General features: G+C 40.2%; 1 protein-coding gene across 1 annotated transcript; it reads right to left on the bottom strand.

The window, feature by feature from the left end:
• Positions 1 to 12,401: 12,401 nt before the first annotated feature.
• Positions 12,402 to 18,910, bottom strand: LOC109173531 (myb-related protein B-like). The gene is made up of 3 exons (XM_019322772.1): positions 18,848 to 18,910; positions 13,053 to 13,274; positions 12,402 to 12,950 (listed from the first exon to the last, which is right to left on the bottom strand). The coding sequence occupies exons 1-3, from the start codon at positions 18,908 to 18,910 to the stop codon at positions 12,402 to 12,404; spliced, it is 834 nt and encodes a 277-aa protein (XP_019178317.1).
• Between the last annotated feature and the right edge of the window lie 310 nt (positions 18,911 to 19,220).

The following is a 19,220-nucleotide window of genomic DNA, read 5'->3' as shown; positions in this document are numbered from 1 at the left end:
AGTAAAGACTTTTATTAATCCGGTAAAGGTCCTAAGTACAATCTACTTGGTTGCAACGAGTACCGACTGGATGCGGTCGGGATTCTCTGAGTACAACCTATCGATCATCCAAAAGTCCCCTACACTATTGCGTTGGTGGGTATTTATAGCCGCGAAGCCTGGGACAAGAAGCCGGCTGGTCGGCATGCTCCCCACGTAGCAACCACGTGTCATCCGCCCGGGTGCCCTGTCTGTCGCTGTCTAGTGCCGCCACGTGTCCTTAGTCAGCACTATCGCTAAAGGGCTTCCGCTCGGTGGTTGACACCCTGGTCGGGTAATACCGGTCGGGTACCGACCGGGTTCTTCTACAGAAATCCGACCTGTAACCTGCAAAAAAACAGGAAAGAGAACAAAGGCATGCCGGTCGGGGTACTCCCTACCAATGACGTTGAGCAACGTCATATTGATCGTTGAGAATGAGCAGTAAGCAACGGTCGTATTGACTGTTAAGCAGGAGTTCAACGGTCAATTGACCGTTTAAGATTCCTTTTATAAAAAAAAATAAAAAAATCTATCTCCCTATTTACTTAACTTTCAAAATTTCTCTACACTTTTATTGTTCCTCAAAATTTCTCTTCACTTTTATTTTTCCTCAAAATTCCTCTACATTTCTATTTCCTTTCAATGGGTGTGTTTAGTTCGCATGGGAATCATAATCAGAATGGGAATCAAATACTTGGTAATGGTAATGGGTTTTGGTGAAAACAAATTTTGAATGTTTGTTAATAGGGTGAAATTGGAATGATTACCAATATTGTTGTTTGGTTATGTATGACCCTAGGCGAGTGGTGTATACATGCACACACTAATGGGCTCCTGCATGTGCCACTTTGATGAACCATCAGTTCTTTTTTAAAGTATATATATTATTTATCCTCAACGATCAATATGACTGTTGAGCAACACTATATTGATCGTTGAGAATGGTCATATACACTGTTGAGGGAAAAAAATTAAGCCTACAATTGAAAGGAGCAACAAAGATTATATCACTATAATTCAAGGGTCAAAATATCATTTTCTTTTCTTAAATTTATTAAACATGTTTTCTCAGAATTGTCTTGTGACATTTCCAATCCAATATGGGAAAAAAGAGTGGAAATCAAAAGGATTGGGGGAGGGAGATTAAATCTCCTAGGCGAGTGGCATGTGCAGGCACGCACCAATGGGTTCTTGCACATGTCACTTTAATGAACCATCAGCATTTTTTTAACTTATTATCAACGGTCAATATGACGTTGAGAAACGTCATATTGATCGTTGAAAACGATCAGTAAGCAACGGTCGTATTGATCGTTGAGGAGGAGTTCAACGATCAATTGGCCGTTTAAGATTCATTTTTTTTTTAAAAATTCGATCTCCCTATTTACTTAACTCTCAAAATTTTTCTACACTTTTATTTTCCCTTAAAATTTCTCTACATTTCTATTTCCTTTCCATGGGTGTGTTTGGTTCTGACGTGGGAATCAGAATCAGAATGGGACTCAAATACTTGGTAATGGTAATGAGTTTGGGTGAAAACATTTTGCATGTTTGTTACTAGGGTGGAATTAGAATGATTACCAATATTGCTGTTTGGTTATGTATGAACCTGGGCGCGTGGTGTGTACAAGCACACACTAATGGGCTCCTGCATGTGCCACTTTGATGAACCATCAGTTCTTTTTTAAAGTATATATATTATTTATCCTCAACGATCAATATGACTGTTGACCAACACCATATTGATCGTTGAGAATGGTCATACACACTGTTGAGGAAAAAAATTAAGCCTACAATTGAAAGGAGCAACAAAGATTATATCACTATAATTCAAGGGTCAAAATATCATTTTCTTTTCTTAAATTTATTAAACATGTGTTCTCGAAATTGTCTTGTGGCATTTCCAATCCAATGTGAGAAAAAAGAGTGGAGATCAGAAGGATTGGGGGGGGGGGGGGGGGGGGGAGGGGGGATTAAATCTCCTAGGCGAGTGGCATCTGCAGGCACGCACAATGGATTCTTGCACATGCCACTTTGATGAACCGTCATCGTTTTTTTTTTTTTAAAAAAAAAAAACTTATTCTCAATGGTCAATATGACGTTAAACAACATCATATTGATCGTTGAGAACGATAAGTCAGCAACGGTCGTATTGACCCTGTTGAGGAGGAGTTTAACGGTCAATTGACCGTTTAAGATTCCTTAAAAAAAAAAAATTAAATTTCTATCTCCATATTTACTTAACTCTCAAAATTTCTATACACTTTTATTTTCCCTCAAAATTTCTCTACATTTCTATTTCCTTTCAATGGGTGTGTTTGGTTCGCACATGGAATCAAAATCGGAATGAGAATCAAATACTTGGTAATGATAATGGATTTTGGTGAAAGCATTTTGCATGTTTGGTACTATGGTGGAATTTAAATGATTACCAATATTGATGTTTAATTTGTTTATGTATGACCCTATAATGGGGATAAAGGTTTTTAAAATACAATAACAAAAAATCAAGACAATTTATTCTAATATAAAGACATCTAAAGCACAAATATGAACAAAAATAAAAAATAAAACAAAAATATAAAAGCATTAATCCAAACTAATTAAAAATCAAATTACCAATTAGGAGTGGGAATAATGGAATGGAACCCTTATTTTATTATGAGTGAGTTTTGTAATTAAGTGGGTAATCATCAAATCTCATAGTAGTGTTTAGAAACCTGTCAACCAAATAATAACAATGACTTTTATTCTCATTCCTAATAGCTAAACTCATGAACTAAACACACTCAATATGTCTTTAATATAATTATTGTATAAAGATATTTCACAAATAAAGGAAGAAGACCACATAAAGGTTTGTGACTATATCATGAAGAAGATCAATATTTTAACTTCACAATAAATTTTATGTATTTTTCATTTTTATTTATGTTTTCGTCTTTTAATTTAATGTGATTTTATTTGTTTCAATTAAATAATTCATAAAATTTTATTTGAAAATTATGTATGTATTTAAAAAAAAAAAACTTATTTGGATTTAAAATTAAATTTAAAATTATAATTATAGAAAAGGGAATAAAGTAATAAATGATGTGGAGTGATAGAGAACATAAAATGATAAAATGGTGTATGTGAAAAGGGAGAATGATTGGAGAGAAACCCTTTTCCTCTAATTTCTTTATTGCTAAAATCCAAACGGAAAAACAAAAATCCTTTATTGAACTTCAATTAACGCTTAGTTAAATTCAACTCTTTAATTAAAATTCATTCTTTAAAATAAAATGTTTTAAGTCGACAAATTACTTAAACCTTTTAAATTAATTGGACATCTATAACTCAATGGGTCGAGAATATAGTAATTTTGGAACAATTATAGCTTTTTTTTTGAAATATGGCGTACCAATATATTAAATCAGAAACTGAACGATAGAGTCCGGAGGGATTAAATCCTAGTACATAGAGTGATCCTGATCATAGGCTAATCTAGCGAGAGTATGCGCATGTAAATTTAAAGTTCTAGAAATAAAACAAAGCGAACAGTAAACGAAACTATTAATAGCTACTCTACATGGAACAATTATAGCTTAGTTGGCCATACTTACAGTTAACTCGGTAATAACAATGCACGTTCTAAGTTCCACTCTTTGTGAGAGCTGTTCATTGACCTTCTCAGTTTGAACCGATCAGAGCAATGCACATTTGGATAGCAGTGGCAGACTTTCATGAGGTAATTTTATACTACTACATTATATAAAGATAAGTTTACATGAGGCACATAGAATGATTAATGAATACAAATGAAAAAAAAAAGATAATAATAAAATAGCGTAAAAGGTTGTCTCTTTGTCATTTGAAAACAGCGGAAATCCGGGAACCAAAGGCTGGAAGTAAATAGCGTAAAGACAGTGGAAAAGAGAAGAAAAGGATGCAATTGACGATATGGACTAACAGAAAGCTTGCAAAAAATCTTCCCCCACATCGTATGGAAGGCCATCTGTTTTCATTTCTTTATTATGTTCTCTTAATCCCTCCCTCCTTTAATTTTCACCACAACTAATTTAATTTTAATTTAATTTGTTGGAGTGGCAACAACACTTGTCTATGTTTCATACACTCCAAATGGCTTCCCACATTTGATTCTTTACAAACTTTTCACTCCTTCATTTATGTGCTTCATCGAATTTAACCATGTTATTCCATTGAGAAAAACTTTATTGGGTTGATAATTAAAGTTTTGACGACGAGAACGTAGTTTTCTCTTACCGTTATTAAGCGGTTTGGCATATATATGAGAACGTGGTATTTATTTTTTTGAAAGCAGTTTAGCATATATATGTTAACGTGGTATTTTTTTTTTTTTTGAATTGAAACGCGATGACTTTATCGAGTTATGATTAAAATTTTGACATATGAGAACGTGATATTTTATTACCGTAATACGGTTTGGCACTTGAGAACACGATATTTCCTATCATATAAATTGATTGGGCACATACATGAGAATATAGTGTTTTCCTATATCATGAACTAATTATCAAATAATCTATATTGGTACCAAGACAGCTAAACTGGTCGACTAGCCTAAAAAAATTAATAGTTTTGTTCTACTGACAACTTCAGGGTGCAAGCATATATAGTGCATTGTGCATGGTTCGGTTCCTACCAAAAAGAGAATATGCCCTCGTCAGGCATGGTATACGATTTGATTCCTACCAAGAAGAGAATATGTAACCTAGCTAGGAGCCAAGTATGGTTGAGTAGAAGGGACTCATCTATCCTTAACTAAAGGTAGTTAAGGCTTCGATTCTTGGCTTTGAGTATAGAGCAACCTTAAATCTCTAGGCTAGCTGTCCACTCAATAGAGGTGCCTACAATTCAGCGAGGAATAAGTTTCTGACGGTGAAAACATTGAACTACACCAAAAAAAAAAAAGAGTAAATTATAAACGTAATTATCTATTGAAACACATCTAACAATTTATCTAATGTTTGGGATTAATTGAGTGCAATCATCTAGGAAATACTATATCTTGGTTGATTTTGAGTAACAACACACTCCACTGAAGAGCAAGTACAGTACTTCTCTTCAACCACAAACCGTTGGTGGCTACCTAGTTACCATAAATATATACATACTATATAGCTAGCATCTGGCCGGCAATACATTCACCGCGTAATAATCATTTTTTGCTACCAGCTGCAAAATGGATGACTATGATGATGTCATTAGCATTGAAATTTGCGATTAAATTTAATTTCAACAGCATCGTCTGAATAGGATTCTAAGTGGAAAAAGAGTGGTTATACTACATATACTCTCAAATTTTATTGGATCACTCAAATTTATTCTTTGATGTAGTAGGCACTGATATGTTATGTTTTTCATGTGGACCTCTGTAAACGTGTCTACATAAAAAATTTAAATATGTGAGTAAAAGTTACGCTATAGAGAATGAGAGTACATATAATATTTTCGATAAAGAAAAAATGAGACATCATGTCACTAAAACAAATGTCTTAAGTATTTGGTGAATTGTAGCCGAGAGACTTGATGTGTATGTGATTATAAATTTTATATACAGTGTTATTTTTTAAAATAATTGATTAAGATTCAAGTCTGATCGATTTTCGACGGAGATAACTGAGTATACAAACATAATTATTATATAATAAGAAGCTAGTTTCATTACATATATTGATATATATTATATTACATTGATAGATGTCATAGATGATTGAAATTGCACCGTGACACTTGAAATATAAAAGCTATGTGTTTTTACTTGTTAATTAGGTTTTGCAGTAGTTACGTTCATTAATTAAACTTGTTTAAGCAAATGTAAATAATGAAAGCTAAAAGCATAAAGAATGAAAAAAACACAAAGAAATGTTACGCAGTTCGGAGCTCCTTCTCCTACGTCTGCGGGGCAACCCACGTCTGCCCAATCCACTATAGATGTTCACCAAAAGGAGTATTACAAGAGGTAAATATAGATGGCCTCCAGCCTTTACCACTACCACTCTTTCTAACACCTATCCAGGATTGACACACGAATACCCGAACAATTTTCACAAGAAGCTTCAGCAGTACCACGTACTGATCATGCAGTACAATATAAATACTCTTACGAATTAAATCAGAAATTACATTTAAAAAATAAATTGCTTTGTAAATTCAGAGTAGCTCTCGCAATGTATATTGATCAAATTGACAACTTTCTTCTTTGAGTGACTTTCTTTTTATAGCACTTCATGAGCTCCCTTTATGATCCCCAAATGTAGCCCTTTTTTCTAGCTCTTCCTTGTTCAAATAAGCCACAACCACACATTCTATTTCTTTGAAATCTTCACCTGTAGACTTTATTCACCAATGCATGCTAGCCACTTATTTTGTAATCACATGCTAGCCAATTAATTTGTAATCACATCGTCCATAAAAGAAATAAATCTAACAACACTAATTTAATTTAAAGCTAATGAGACTAATAAATAAAATAGCCAATATTGTGTAAATTATTTTACACTTACAATCTCCCCCTTTGGCATTTTATTTGGGAAAACTTGAGTATCAAATACTTTGGGCAAGAATCAATTTAATTTTATTTATAGTCCTTAGTATAGGTACTTAACAAGACACAAAGATATAAAACCAAAAATAACAACTTAAGTTCTTTTTGGACCATTTGTGAATAAAGTACCTGATTGGAAATCTTCAAGTCTTGGATCACACACAGAAGCATTGAATTCATAGCATGCCACATCATATACTAACTTGTTCATGTGAGAGTAACATAACCCAAAACATCCATTCAACTTGTTTAGATGCACCAAACAAAACTACTACTCCGCCTAACACATATAGTTCTATTATATCCATAATGAAATCCAAAAAAACAACCAAACAAATGTAACCACTGCCAAACTACCAAATATTTCATCATAGTCCTTACCAAAAATTCCATACTGATCCAATACGTCCAAAAAAATACCATAACAATCCAAAAGATTCCAAAATCTCCAAAAGTTACCATAATACTCCCCCTTACTCCAAAACTCCCCCTTTTGCCAAATAAATGACAAAGGAAGGTGAACATCATAATAGTGGATTAGATATACCGTGCAGACGGGGTGCCCGAAACTGAGTCGTCATCAGAATCATCAGTATCAGATATCATACACCAAGAAGATAAACCAAGAAGAATCCAATACTCTCAGAAATTGTACCGCGGATAAAGCCTTATAAGCAATCCCATCCAAAATATTTTTCAGAAATAATCTCATCAAGTAGATAATCCAAGAAGAATCCAAATAAGGTGATCATTATAAAATGAGACCCCAGAGATTATGATAAGCCAAATAAAACGATAACCCAACGAGATAATCCAAAAACTGATAGAGTCCAGTAAGAAAATCCATATATACCCAAGAAATCCAATATAACCAAAAATACCCAATAAACACACAAATTGAATTTGTTCATAAGAGATTAAGAAGAACTCCACCTCAAAATGTACATCGTGATTGTTTCCTTTGCCAAGAATTTCACATTAGCTTGAAGCTATAATTGGGACTCCATAATAAGTTATTTGCTTTGTTTGAACCTGCAGAAGATTTTTTTAAAAAAAAACGAGAGCCCTAGAGGCATGCACACGCAACTTGCAAACAACTCAGCAAAACACATAAGAAAAAATTCAGGAATTTTCAATTCTCAATTCGAGTCAAACAAATTATCAAATAAAACAGTAAGCACATTCATGTAAAGCAAGCCAAAGATTCAAAATAAATCAAATTCAGACATAGACACATATAAACCAAATATAGGCACAGAGTCAGACCAGATATCACGGAAAACACACACATAAACAATTTAGGCACAGATAGCGCAGGAAACACATGAATAAACACAAATACGGTCATGACCGGACTAAACACATAACACATAACACAGGGCAAGATTACAGATAACACTTTTATGGAGAAGCAAGTAAATCAATAGGTACATACACGTAAACACATAGCTACGAATATCTACTTGCAGCAAATTTACCATTCAAACAACCTTATAGATATCCAATTTTTAGCACAAGAAACACCAACAAAAAAAGGCATAATCAAAGGATCAAAAGCAGTCAAAACAACGTAGATAGGACATTTAGTGAACACACAGAAAAGGATAACTCATACACACAATAATATCAAGAAAAGGTCATCTTAGGCACATTTTAAGGAGCAGATACTTAAAACATAAATGACATATAGGAGTAGCAAAAAAACAGGTAAAAAGATAGGAAAAAAGTTAGATTCATAGACTAGGTATTGAAGTAATACCAACTAAAAGAGAAGAGATAGATGTACCAATATCCTGAGTGTTTTGAAGCATTTAAAGAAGCAAGAATTTTCTTTTTACTTTTTTTTTTCTCGTTAATCTTCATCCTCCATATTAATTTTCCCATCGTGTTTTGTATCAGCTACCTCAGATGACTTGTCAATGATACTCTTAATAACATGCATGAGGCAATCGGTACCTGAATAGATGAAATAGACACAAAGAACGCAGACACCGATACAGAAGAGGGAGTATATTTAGGTATTGACACAATTTGGGATGTGTGTGGATCTGAAAAAGAGGTATGTATAATATAGTGACACATTCCTCATGGAAAAAGCAGTACACATATGTTCAAATAAAGTGCAGGAGGTACTGAGCCAGACAAATTTGAAATAAGTACATTGTGTGAGGTATCCAAAATAACGACGGATTAGAGAAGAAAACACTTAAAAAATTTGGATATAGATGTAGGAAAACAAATGCAGTATTAAAGATTAAAAAATAGGCAGAGAAACCCTAGATTTTATTTTTTTATTTTATAAATTTAATAAAATTAAGAGAGTGACCTGGGCAGTGTCGGGCAGGAGTGGCGGTGCAGTAATAGTCGTCGGTGGCTTCGTAGTCTGCGGCATCTCCGGTGATGGTGGTGACAGATGGTGACTGCAGGCATTGGCGTTGATGACCGACTGGACACGTTGATTGCAACTTCAGGCGATGGCAATGGCATGTGGTTGGTCTCGGCAAAGCTCAGTTGGTTCGCAGTGATGCAGCTGCATTGTTCTCTTTTGGCTGGGCAACAGTAGTCTGGATGGCAATGAAGGTTGGGCAGCGGTGGTAGGCGGCTGGACAAGACAGGCGGTGTGGCATGGCTGGGTCGCGATGCATTTTTGGGTAAAAATGTAAAAATTTGGGAGCAAGAATTTTGGTAGGTAAAGGAATATTTTAAAAGGTTAGGAATTGAAATCTTGAAGGATTAAAAAAGCCTTTGTATAATTTAAGATATAATAAACCTGTTCCTGAAACATTGGCAAACGTTATAAGATAAAATAATTAAAATAAAAGGTAATTGACTTACCTGTTACTCTTATTTGGAATCCTTAATCAGCAGGTTTGCCAATTATTTTGTCATCCTTGAGATGTTATTGCAATTGATTGAGATACGAAGTCAGTTTTCCTAACCCAAATTTGTTTTGTAAAAGGCCGGATGTTCTTTAGCCTGAACTTCTCAGTTCTTTGATCCTTGTAGAAGTAGTAGCATTCGGGTCTGGTGTGACCGCGTAACCTGCAATAGTGGCAAACAGGATTATATAGTTTATAATGCATCTTATTTGCGCTTACTTTACCATAGGGGCGTTTCATAGTGCTGGATTCAGGGATGTCGTCTGAATCAGGTCTAGATGCTTTGACAAATACAGTCTTATCCTTGGAGTTACTGCCTGTGAAACCCAACCCAAATTTTGCAGACGTTTTCCTGCCGGAATCAAGAATCTCATCTAATGTGGATGTGGTATCCATCATTTGGATTTTTCGTTTGTAGGTGCTGAGCTCTTGTTTCAAATTCTGAACTTCTTGTTGGAGTTTTGCTTCTCGATCAGCTGCTTCCTTAAGAAGTACATTTCCGGTTTGTACTTCGTTTTGTAGTCTTTCCTCTCGACCTGCTGCTTCTTTAAGCAAATCATTCCTATCAGCTACTTGATTTTGATATACTTTATTTGCATTCGTTACAATCTCTATTTCACTAGCTAGCTTGCAGTTCATTTTTCTTAGCGCTTCCCATTTGGGATACAACTTATTAAATTCAGCTTCAAAAGATAAAGCATTTTGTTCCACATCTTCTGCAGAGACATAATCACCACCTTCTGAGTCTTCAACAGGTTCTGAACTGTCAGTAAATCGTGTCGTAAATGCAACAAAATTACCCAAAATTTCTTCGACATCTGACCCAATTGGTTCAACGTCGGGTTCGTCATCGCTCCAGGTAATGGCTGACATAGACTTTTTGCGTCGAAGATAGGTGGCGCACTCAGCTTGTACATGTCCAAATCCCTCGCATTCATAACACTTGATGCCTTTGTTGTTGGTCCTTTCTTTGGACTGTCCTGGATGTGAGATAGACTGTTTGGCGTTTGACGTCCCTGTTTTAGGTGCAGTTTTGAACGGCGTTGCTCCCTTTTGTGAATTTCTGTTGCGTGTGTTTTTGGATACCTGTTTCAAAATTTTGGAAAACTGTTTAGTTAAGAATGCAACTGTATCATCACTAGTTTCATCTGAATCGGATACAACATTATTTTCTTCAGTGGCAAAAGCTATATTTTTTTGTTTTTTCGTTTTTGTGTGATCAGTTAAAATTTCCATTTCATATGTTTTAAGATTTCCCATTAGCTGAGTAACAGATTTTTTCTCCCAGCCATCATGCTCTTGGATGGCAGTGACTTTCATTCGGAACCTGGGCGGTAAAGATCTCAGTATCTTCTTAACAAGTTTTTCCTGCAAGAATGGTTCACCAAGGACCATTGCACGATTTGCCAGTTCCTGTATGCGTGTATGAAAGTCGATGACTGTCTCATCCTCGTTCATGCGCAGTTCTTCGAATTCTGATTGGACCAGTTGCAGCTTTGACTGTTTTACCGGGGTAGTTCCTTCGTATGTAGACTCAAGAGCCTCCCAAGCACCTTTAGCTAAAGGAATACCTGCAAAAATTGAAAACTGGCTTTCATGCATAAGAGAATAAATTGTGTCTAAGGCTTTATCATTGTTTCCTGCATTGGTTATTTCTGTTTGAGTCCACTTGGTCTCTGGCTTAGTGACTTCTGTACCATCAGTGCTGGAACTGGGTTTAGTGGGATGTGTCCAACCTGACACCACAGACCGCCATACGGCTTCACCTTTAGCTTTTAGATGCGTACGGGTGCGAGCCTTCCAATATGCGTAGTTGTCGCCGGTCAACTGGGGAAGGACTTTAGTTCGCTCCATTCTGTAACACTTAACACCCCATGAGAACAAACAAATAAGTAATAAATAGATAAATAATAAAAGCCGCTGAAGATATGAATTCAAGAGGCACGGAATCGCCAGATCGATAGACTAATAAATTAAGTCTACAGGCTCTGATACCAATTGAAATTGCACCGTGACACTTGAAATATAAAAGCTATGTGTTTTTACTTGTTAATTAGGTTTTGCAGTAGTTACGTTCATTAATTAAACTTGTTTAAGCAAATGTAAATAATGAAAGCTAAAAGCATAAAGAATGAAAAAAACACAAAGAAATGTTACGCAGTTCGGAGCTCCTTCTCCTACGTCTGCGGGGCAACCCACGTCTGTTCAATCCACTATAGATGTTCACCAAAAGGAGTATTACAAGAGGTAAATATAGATGGCCTCCAGCCTTTACCACTACCACTCTTTCTAACACCTATCCAGGATTGACACACGAATACCCGAACAATTTTCACAAGAAGCTTCAGCAGTACCACGTACTGATCATGTAGTACAATATAAATACTCTTACGAATTAAATCAGAAATTACATTTAAAAAATAAATTGCTTTGTAAATTCAGAGTAGCTCTCGCAATGTATATTGATCAAATTGGCAACTTTCTTCTTTGAGTGACTTCCTTTTTATAGCACTTCATGAGCTCCCTTTATGATCCCCAAATGTAGCCCTTTTTTCTAGCTCTTCCTTGTTCAAATAAGCCACAACCACACATTCTATTTCTTTGAAATCTTCACCTGTAGACTTTATTCACCAATGCATGCTAGCCACTTATTTTGTAATCACATGCTAGCCAATTAATTTGTAATCACATCGTCCATAAAAGAAATAAATCTAACAACACTAATTTAATTTAAAGCTAATGAGACTAATAAATAAAATAGCCAATATTGTGTAAATTATTTTACACTTACAATGATCATATGGGTAATTAAGATAAGATCCACACATATAATTATATTATACATACAGACACATTAAGCAAATTAAATATAGCTTACAAGTCTGCTAATTGCAACATAAAACACCATTAATTAGTAATTAAGATAGTAATTAGAACATTTGGCGTGGGGTTTTGGTGCAGCAGCTTCCATAGCCATGGGGGTAGTGAGAAGAAGAAGCTGCAGACACCAAGTCCATCAAATCCATATCCATTGCGGCGGCGGTGGCGGAGGAACACCAGCGGTTCAAGGGTGGGGCTCCACGGTGAGAACCGGCGGCCCTGCCATACCCGGCGCCGGAGTTTGTGTTGTTAGCGGCGGGAGCTTGTGGAGGTGATGAGTTGATTTGATCAGCACCGCCCATTTCGTATAAGTTTGGATCGGATGCCAGATAGGTGCTCCAGCTTTCTTCCTCCGGCACGCTGTCTACTTCATTAGTCCTCCGCCCAAACGCGGCGAATTCAGCGCTGTTAATGCTCCGGGAGCCATTGTTAGCCGCCGTCGGCGATGTCGAGGATGACGAGGAGGTACCGAACAGTTTCTGCATGAATTTCATCTCATCATCGTACGTCTCCGTCAAGATCGACGGAGAATCGCGGCTGTCTTGCTCATCGCCTGCCGCTGCCGGCGGCGGCGGCGGCGGCGGAATGTCGACGTTAACCTGTTGTTGGATTGAAGGTTGCTCTGGAACGAGCGAACTTCCGGGCTAGCCGAGGCTGAGGCCACTGAAGTACTTATACTTTATATAGTTCTGAAGAACCACCGAACTCCTCCTCCCGCCGGCGAGGCTGCTCCCGGCGTCCTGCAACGACGACGACCTCATTCTCCTCTTGGAGAACAGCCGTCTCTTGGTGGCGTTCCAGTGGTTCTTGATCGAGTTCTCCGACCGGCCGGGAATCCGCTTCGCAATCTCCGACCACCGGTTTCCCAGCTGCTCATGCACTGCCACCAACAGCCTCTCGTCTCCCTCATTCCACGATTCCTTCTGCAAAAAGACGATCAAAATCCGGCGAAAAGCAGATATCTTTAATTAAACACTAAAAAAAGAAATAATTTTTATTTAAGGAAAAAAAATACATTGAATGGTGAAGCTTTATCATGACTGCCGGCAGGTTGAACTTGATTTTGTGTTTTAGGAGATACGCAAAGGTGCACTCCAAACTCCCTACGTCGTTGCTCTTGTTATTGGTGGGCAAGAGGTTATTGGTTACAATCATAACCAATATCTTTTGCTCCGCCGATAACCATTTTCGGTTTGGTCGAGTGGCCGAGGTGAACCCGTCCTCTTTCCCGAGCAAGTATCCGAGGTAGTCCTTGTACCCCGTAGTTTGGGTGTCAATCCACCCCTTTCGGTCATAGCTGGACACACCCGTGGTGGTCAATTTCAAGAGTTTGGCCAACCGGCCTTCGGAAAGCACAATTTCCTTGCCACGGACCTTGGTGGCAATTTCTATCTTGTCACCCCGTTTGGTGGCCACGAGGTGTTGGTAGAACTCTTTTACCAAGTCGGGGTATGTGTCCCCCTTGATGGCGAGGTAAGTATCTAAAAGCCCTTGATGTTTAAGCATGTCAACCAATTCCGGAGAGAATTGGTCGGGTTCGAGTGCTTTACCTCCGATTACGGTGTAGTCGGCATTGTTCCACTCCGGGGTGCGGATTCCGAGAGGCTTCTTTGGCATGATGACGATCGTGTGTTGGTGGCGTTTCCCGGCGACTCCTTTTTCCGGTACGGCGGCGACGGCGGTTTTCCGGCGAGTCTCCGGCGATGGTTTTTCGCTCGTTTTCACGGAGAGTGCCGGCGGGCGGTGGTTCCGGTGTAGATTCGGCGAGGAGGGGGGGGCGACGGCGTACCGGTGGCGGTAGCAGTCTCCAAGGTGGCGTCGAGTGGTGGTGGCAGCGGGTTGGAGCTGGGCACCCACCGGGCGGAGGGAGGCGGCCGATTCCTGGCGGCGTAGCGGCGTCGTGGACTGGCGGTCGTGCGTTGGCCGGCGGCGGCGTGTGGCTGGGGCGGCGTCGTGGGTTGTGGTGCGTCTAAGGTGGTCGGCCGGCGAGGTATTAGGGGGGGGGGGGTCGTGAGAGAGAAAAAGAGGGGTTGGGTGATTTGGGGAAGAAGGAGGAGGGTTTATTAAGAGGGTGTTCCCTTGTGGTTTCAAGAAACTCACATGGGCTAGTGGTTAAGGGTTTGGATTGGTAAATGGGAGGTTTAGAGTTCAATTCCTAATGGTGACATTAGGCATTGCTTGGTGGTGTAGTCTCCCTTTGTTTGTTTCCTTATTTCGTCTTTTAGTGGGGAAAGGGTTGAGTTGATGACATAACTTGTGCTTTACCTTGTATTGGATCTTGATCAACGAAATCTTTATTCATAGTACTTTATAAATAGCTAAGCTAAGTAGACATAATGTTTTCGAAGTAATTTAAACTAAATAGGTGGTCTATACGATACAGGGGGCGGTTACAAGGGGTTGATGGCTTATCCTAGACAGAATTCGCTTTCGGGATTTTCTTCGGTGGGTTCCGCATGGCCCTCGTCTTCCGGGATTGGGTCTCCCCCTTCTAGGTTCTCTTCGTCCCCGAGGTTGGCTTGAGTGTGGCTCATAACGAATACCTTCCTGGGAGCGCCGTAATTCCCTTGATGACTGGTGCCCCCGTGCTGACCCGCGGTGGCGGGGCGCGGTCTTTGGGGTCGGGTGCACTGGAAGACCTTGTGTCCTTCCTCCCCGCAGTTGAAGCATCGCCAGGGGTTGCCCGCGCAGTCCTTGCCTCTGTGGCTTTTGTTGCACCTCGGGCAAGGGAAGCCCCTTGGGTTAGCTTCATTGGTCCCCAGGGGTGGTCTTGGGTTGGTCGGGTTATTTGATCTCGTACCGATGTCGTTCCTTGTTCTTTTCACCGGCAGTGCCCCACTTCCGGGGTTCCTTCTTCGCATCTGTTCTTGAACTCCGTGTTGAAGTAGTTGGATTCGATAGAGATTCGCGGCACTGACGTAAGCCTCGTTGAGGGTCCGGGGCCTACTTACCACTAGTGCCTTCCGGGAAGTTGAGGCCCGATACGAATCTTTCTACCTTGGTTACCTCGGTGGGAACAAGATCGGGCGCGAAGCGTGCCAGTTCGAGGAACCGTTTATGGTACTCTACGACGGTGGCCGTTCCTTGTTTTAGATGAAGGAACTCTTCATACATGGATGCTTTTACGTGAGTTGGGTAGAACCGTTCACGCAGCCGTGCCTTGAGGCTTTCCCAGTTGAACCCCGGCTCTTGTCGGTGGGTGGGTCCCTCGTGGATCCACCAGAGATCGGCCTCGTGTCCGAAGTAGAACGAGGCTATTTCCACGCGGCGTTCCTCCTGGCATTCTACCACCGCTAGAATCTTATCAAGAGTCCGGATCCATTCCTCTAGGACCGCGGGGTCTTCTTCTCCGAAGAACGTGGGTGGCCGGTGATTTGAAACTTGTCGGGCGATGTCTGAGTTTGCGTTTGTCGGAGGTGGTGGGGGTCTGACGTTGCGAAGGGCCGCGTCACTTAGTGCCTGCGCGACTTGTGTTAGTTGCTGTAGAGTTTGGGTCAAGGGGTCGTCAGTAGCGGGTTCCGGAGTCCTTGATTGTCTTCTGTTCGGTGCCATGTTATCGTCTTTCTGGTCAGGGTTTATAAGAGTGTTAGATTAGAGTCTGCTGTACTTCTTATGAAGTGATAAGTGGGGAAGGGTTTTAGAATGAGGACGGGTAACGTGTGGGGAAATTATGTGTAGGTTTCACAATCTCTCCGCGCGTCCTAAGATTCCTAAATCCTATGTCCCTAAGTACCTAGAGTTCAAGCTTAATGTCCTAAGGTCCGTTCTTAAGAGTCTTATCCTAGGGTCACACTTAGTCTCTGATACCAACTGTAACACCCCAGATTTTCAAGACATTCAAAACTTATATAATAAAGGTAATATCTCATTAAATCCCAAAGCGTAACATAAGTGTACGGGGTGCTATGCCACACCCGGGCTAGAGAACCCAGGTGCACAGGCTGTCTAACTACTATTCTCCGAAATATAAATGCATAACATGGCGCGCAGGCCGAAAGGGAAACTACACTACTTCTACGCTCCAGTTCTAGCGCGCTCCAGTGCTCTAATCCTCTGTGCCTGAAAGCCAAATATATCTGTTCAGCGAGAGATGCTGGTAACCCACTCCAACGCGTTGAAATACAATACATATAGCAATATATATAGATATACGAAAACCATTTTGAGCATGAAGGTATATCCTACGAACTCTAGCTTTAAAACCGGGAATGACTCGACAGGTAATGCCAGACACATCAATAGTTATAACAGTCAAAAGCAGTTCATTATAGATAAGGCAATTAAGACAAGGCATAAGCAGTAATCATAACCCATCATAAACAATCCCCAATATGAGACCCATAGTCACATCCCAAGGCACTCATAGTCACAACTCGTCCATATCACACACATAACGCACATTGTTGGCGCCACGGGACCGATCGCATGCCCATACATGAGGGTCAGTGCATATAGCTCTTACACAGCCCCGCAGCACCATGCCCCGTATCGCAACACGGGGAGGTCGATCGCAACCGACCGATGAACCGCAGCTCATCATAATGTTTGATCGCAACCAAACAGTGGACCGCAGCCCAAGAGAGTGTCATCTGACCGCAGTCAGGATAAAGGACGAATCGCAGCTCGTATAGAAACGTTTGATCGCAACCAAACGGTGGACCGCAGCCCAAGAGAATGTCATCTGACCGCAGCCAGGAATACCAATCTGACCGCAGCCAGCTTCTGAACCGCAGCTCAGGATAACCAATCCGATCGCAACCATATTGGGGTAGCACACACACATAACACATAGCAAGCACATGCAACCCACGTTACACATTGGGAAGGGGGATAAAGCGTATAACAAACCTATGCGTGATCCATCACATACTAAGAGTAGTCCTAAGGGGTTCATACTTCCTTCACCTAGGTCAACGGGATACCAATTCATCTAGCATGCGATATAACAGACTCATAGACCTACGAATAGTACCCGAAACATCAAACTAGACATAGGCACGACAAACGGGGTCCGTTGGGACACCACGGGGATCGGGGAAACATCAAACGGGGAAGCCGGGATCCCGAAGTGGGGTAATTTCCAGCGGGAAGCCGGTGGGTGGGGGTCCACCCGCCGACTGCCCGCCGGCTGTCACTGTTCCGGGCAGCGGGTGCCCGGCGGGCAGCTGCCCGCCCGCCGGCTGCCCACTGCCGGAGCTTCCCGAGATTGCCGCGGGTAGGTGGCGGGTCCCCTACCCCCACCTACCCCCCACTGACTCTTTTCATCACTTTTCACCCCGGGAACCGTTGTGGAACCCGAAACCATGCTTAGACACTTTTCAACATAATTAACGACAACACATAGACAATTAATGGACCAAATACGATAGGCGAACGGCACATAACCTAACATGCTTTTCTAATCATAATCAACACCCAAACATGCGATTTCCCACCCGCTAATCCAAGAATCAAAGCATACGGTACAACCTAGGGTTCTAATCACTTTTATATCAACAAGAATACGATTCGTCTTCTAATATCAAGATTCGGTAGGAACAACACATAATAATCAAGGATACCAATTAATCATCAAGAACATCATAATCATCAAGAACAACACATAATCATCAAGAATCCCAATTAATCATCAAGAACATCATAATCATCAAGAAACTCCCAATATCAAGATTATCAAGATTCCCCATGGAATCATTAAATCAACATCAATAATAATCATAGTAATTCGCCATTTACAATCATATGGGGGAAAACCCTAAGGGGAATCATAGCTATGAAAATAGGTTTTGTTGAGACATGGGTTACCTCTTAGCCTTAATTAAATTTCTTGGCTATGAAGGATCTTTCTTTAAGCTTTCTTGATTTCTTGATTTCTCCTAGGGGAATTCTTGGAGCTCCTTGGGTGGTGGGAGATTATCGTGGTGGGTCTTCTAAATGCCTTCTAAGTTCCCTATTTATATGCTATGGGGTTTAATCCTCCTAGGATTAGGTATTGGGCTTTAGGGATGGGGGTCCACGGACTATGGTGGGCCTTTATCCCAACTTAATCATAATAACTTATTCTTTCCCATGGGTTATAGATTAATTAATTAAGTGGTCTTAAGGGGCCGTAACACGGGGTGTTACAGTATGCGAGAAGGAAAACCCTAGGTAGAGGATCAGAGAGAAAAATAGGTGTAGCTCACGGATAATTTTTGAACTCTTCTTCCTTCACTCTTGACCCAAAACATATATAATCCCAAGGGCGAAGAACCCTATTCAATGCGGCTTGTCAGATTACATGCAGAGCTGATGTGATTGACGCAACGGTATACCTCATTTTTAGGAGTGAAACAGAAGGGTGGAAGATTTGAAATTCGAAAAAGGCTAATTAATTTATGGTAACTTAGGTTAAGATATTCTCTTAACAAAACAAAAGGGAGATTTAAAAGGAAGTCAAAGGATTAAATTTGACCCGCAAAAGAAACACCATGTACTCTCCTTCTGTATAACTTACTGCCTTATTAGTCAATCCTGCAGATTCCCATAGCAGATCTGAAAATCTCAAATCGATTTTCATCTAGGGGCTTAGTCAGAATTAGAGCTGTCAAAGCGGGCTGGCGGGGCGGGGCCCGCCAAAGCCCGCCTTTTGGCGGGGGGAGCTAAAAAGCCCGCCAAGAATACGGGCCTAAGTAGGGGCAGCCCGCCCCGCCCCGCGGGCCCCTGCCAAAGCCCGCCTCTTTTTTTTTTTTTCTTTTTTTTTTATCATGTGTGATGTGTCTCTAAAATCTAAACTCTACTGTGACTATGTTAATAACTTAATTGCTATCTACTTAAAACACTTATTCATAAGAAAAATAACATAAATTCGTTCATCACAACATGACAAC

The sequence above is a fragment of the Ipomoea nil genome, unplaced genomic scaffold (assembly GCF_001879475.1).
Source record: "Ipomoea nil cultivar Tokyo-kokei standard unplaced genomic scaffold, Asagao_1.1 scaffold0482, whole genome shotgun sequence".
NCBI classification, from domain to species: Eukaryota; Viridiplantae; Streptophyta; class Magnoliopsida; order Solanales; family Convolvulaceae; genus Ipomoea; species Ipomoea nil.
The sequence above is the reverse complement of the archived record's forward strand: the minus strand, read 5'-3'. Positions and strand labels throughout refer to the sequence as shown.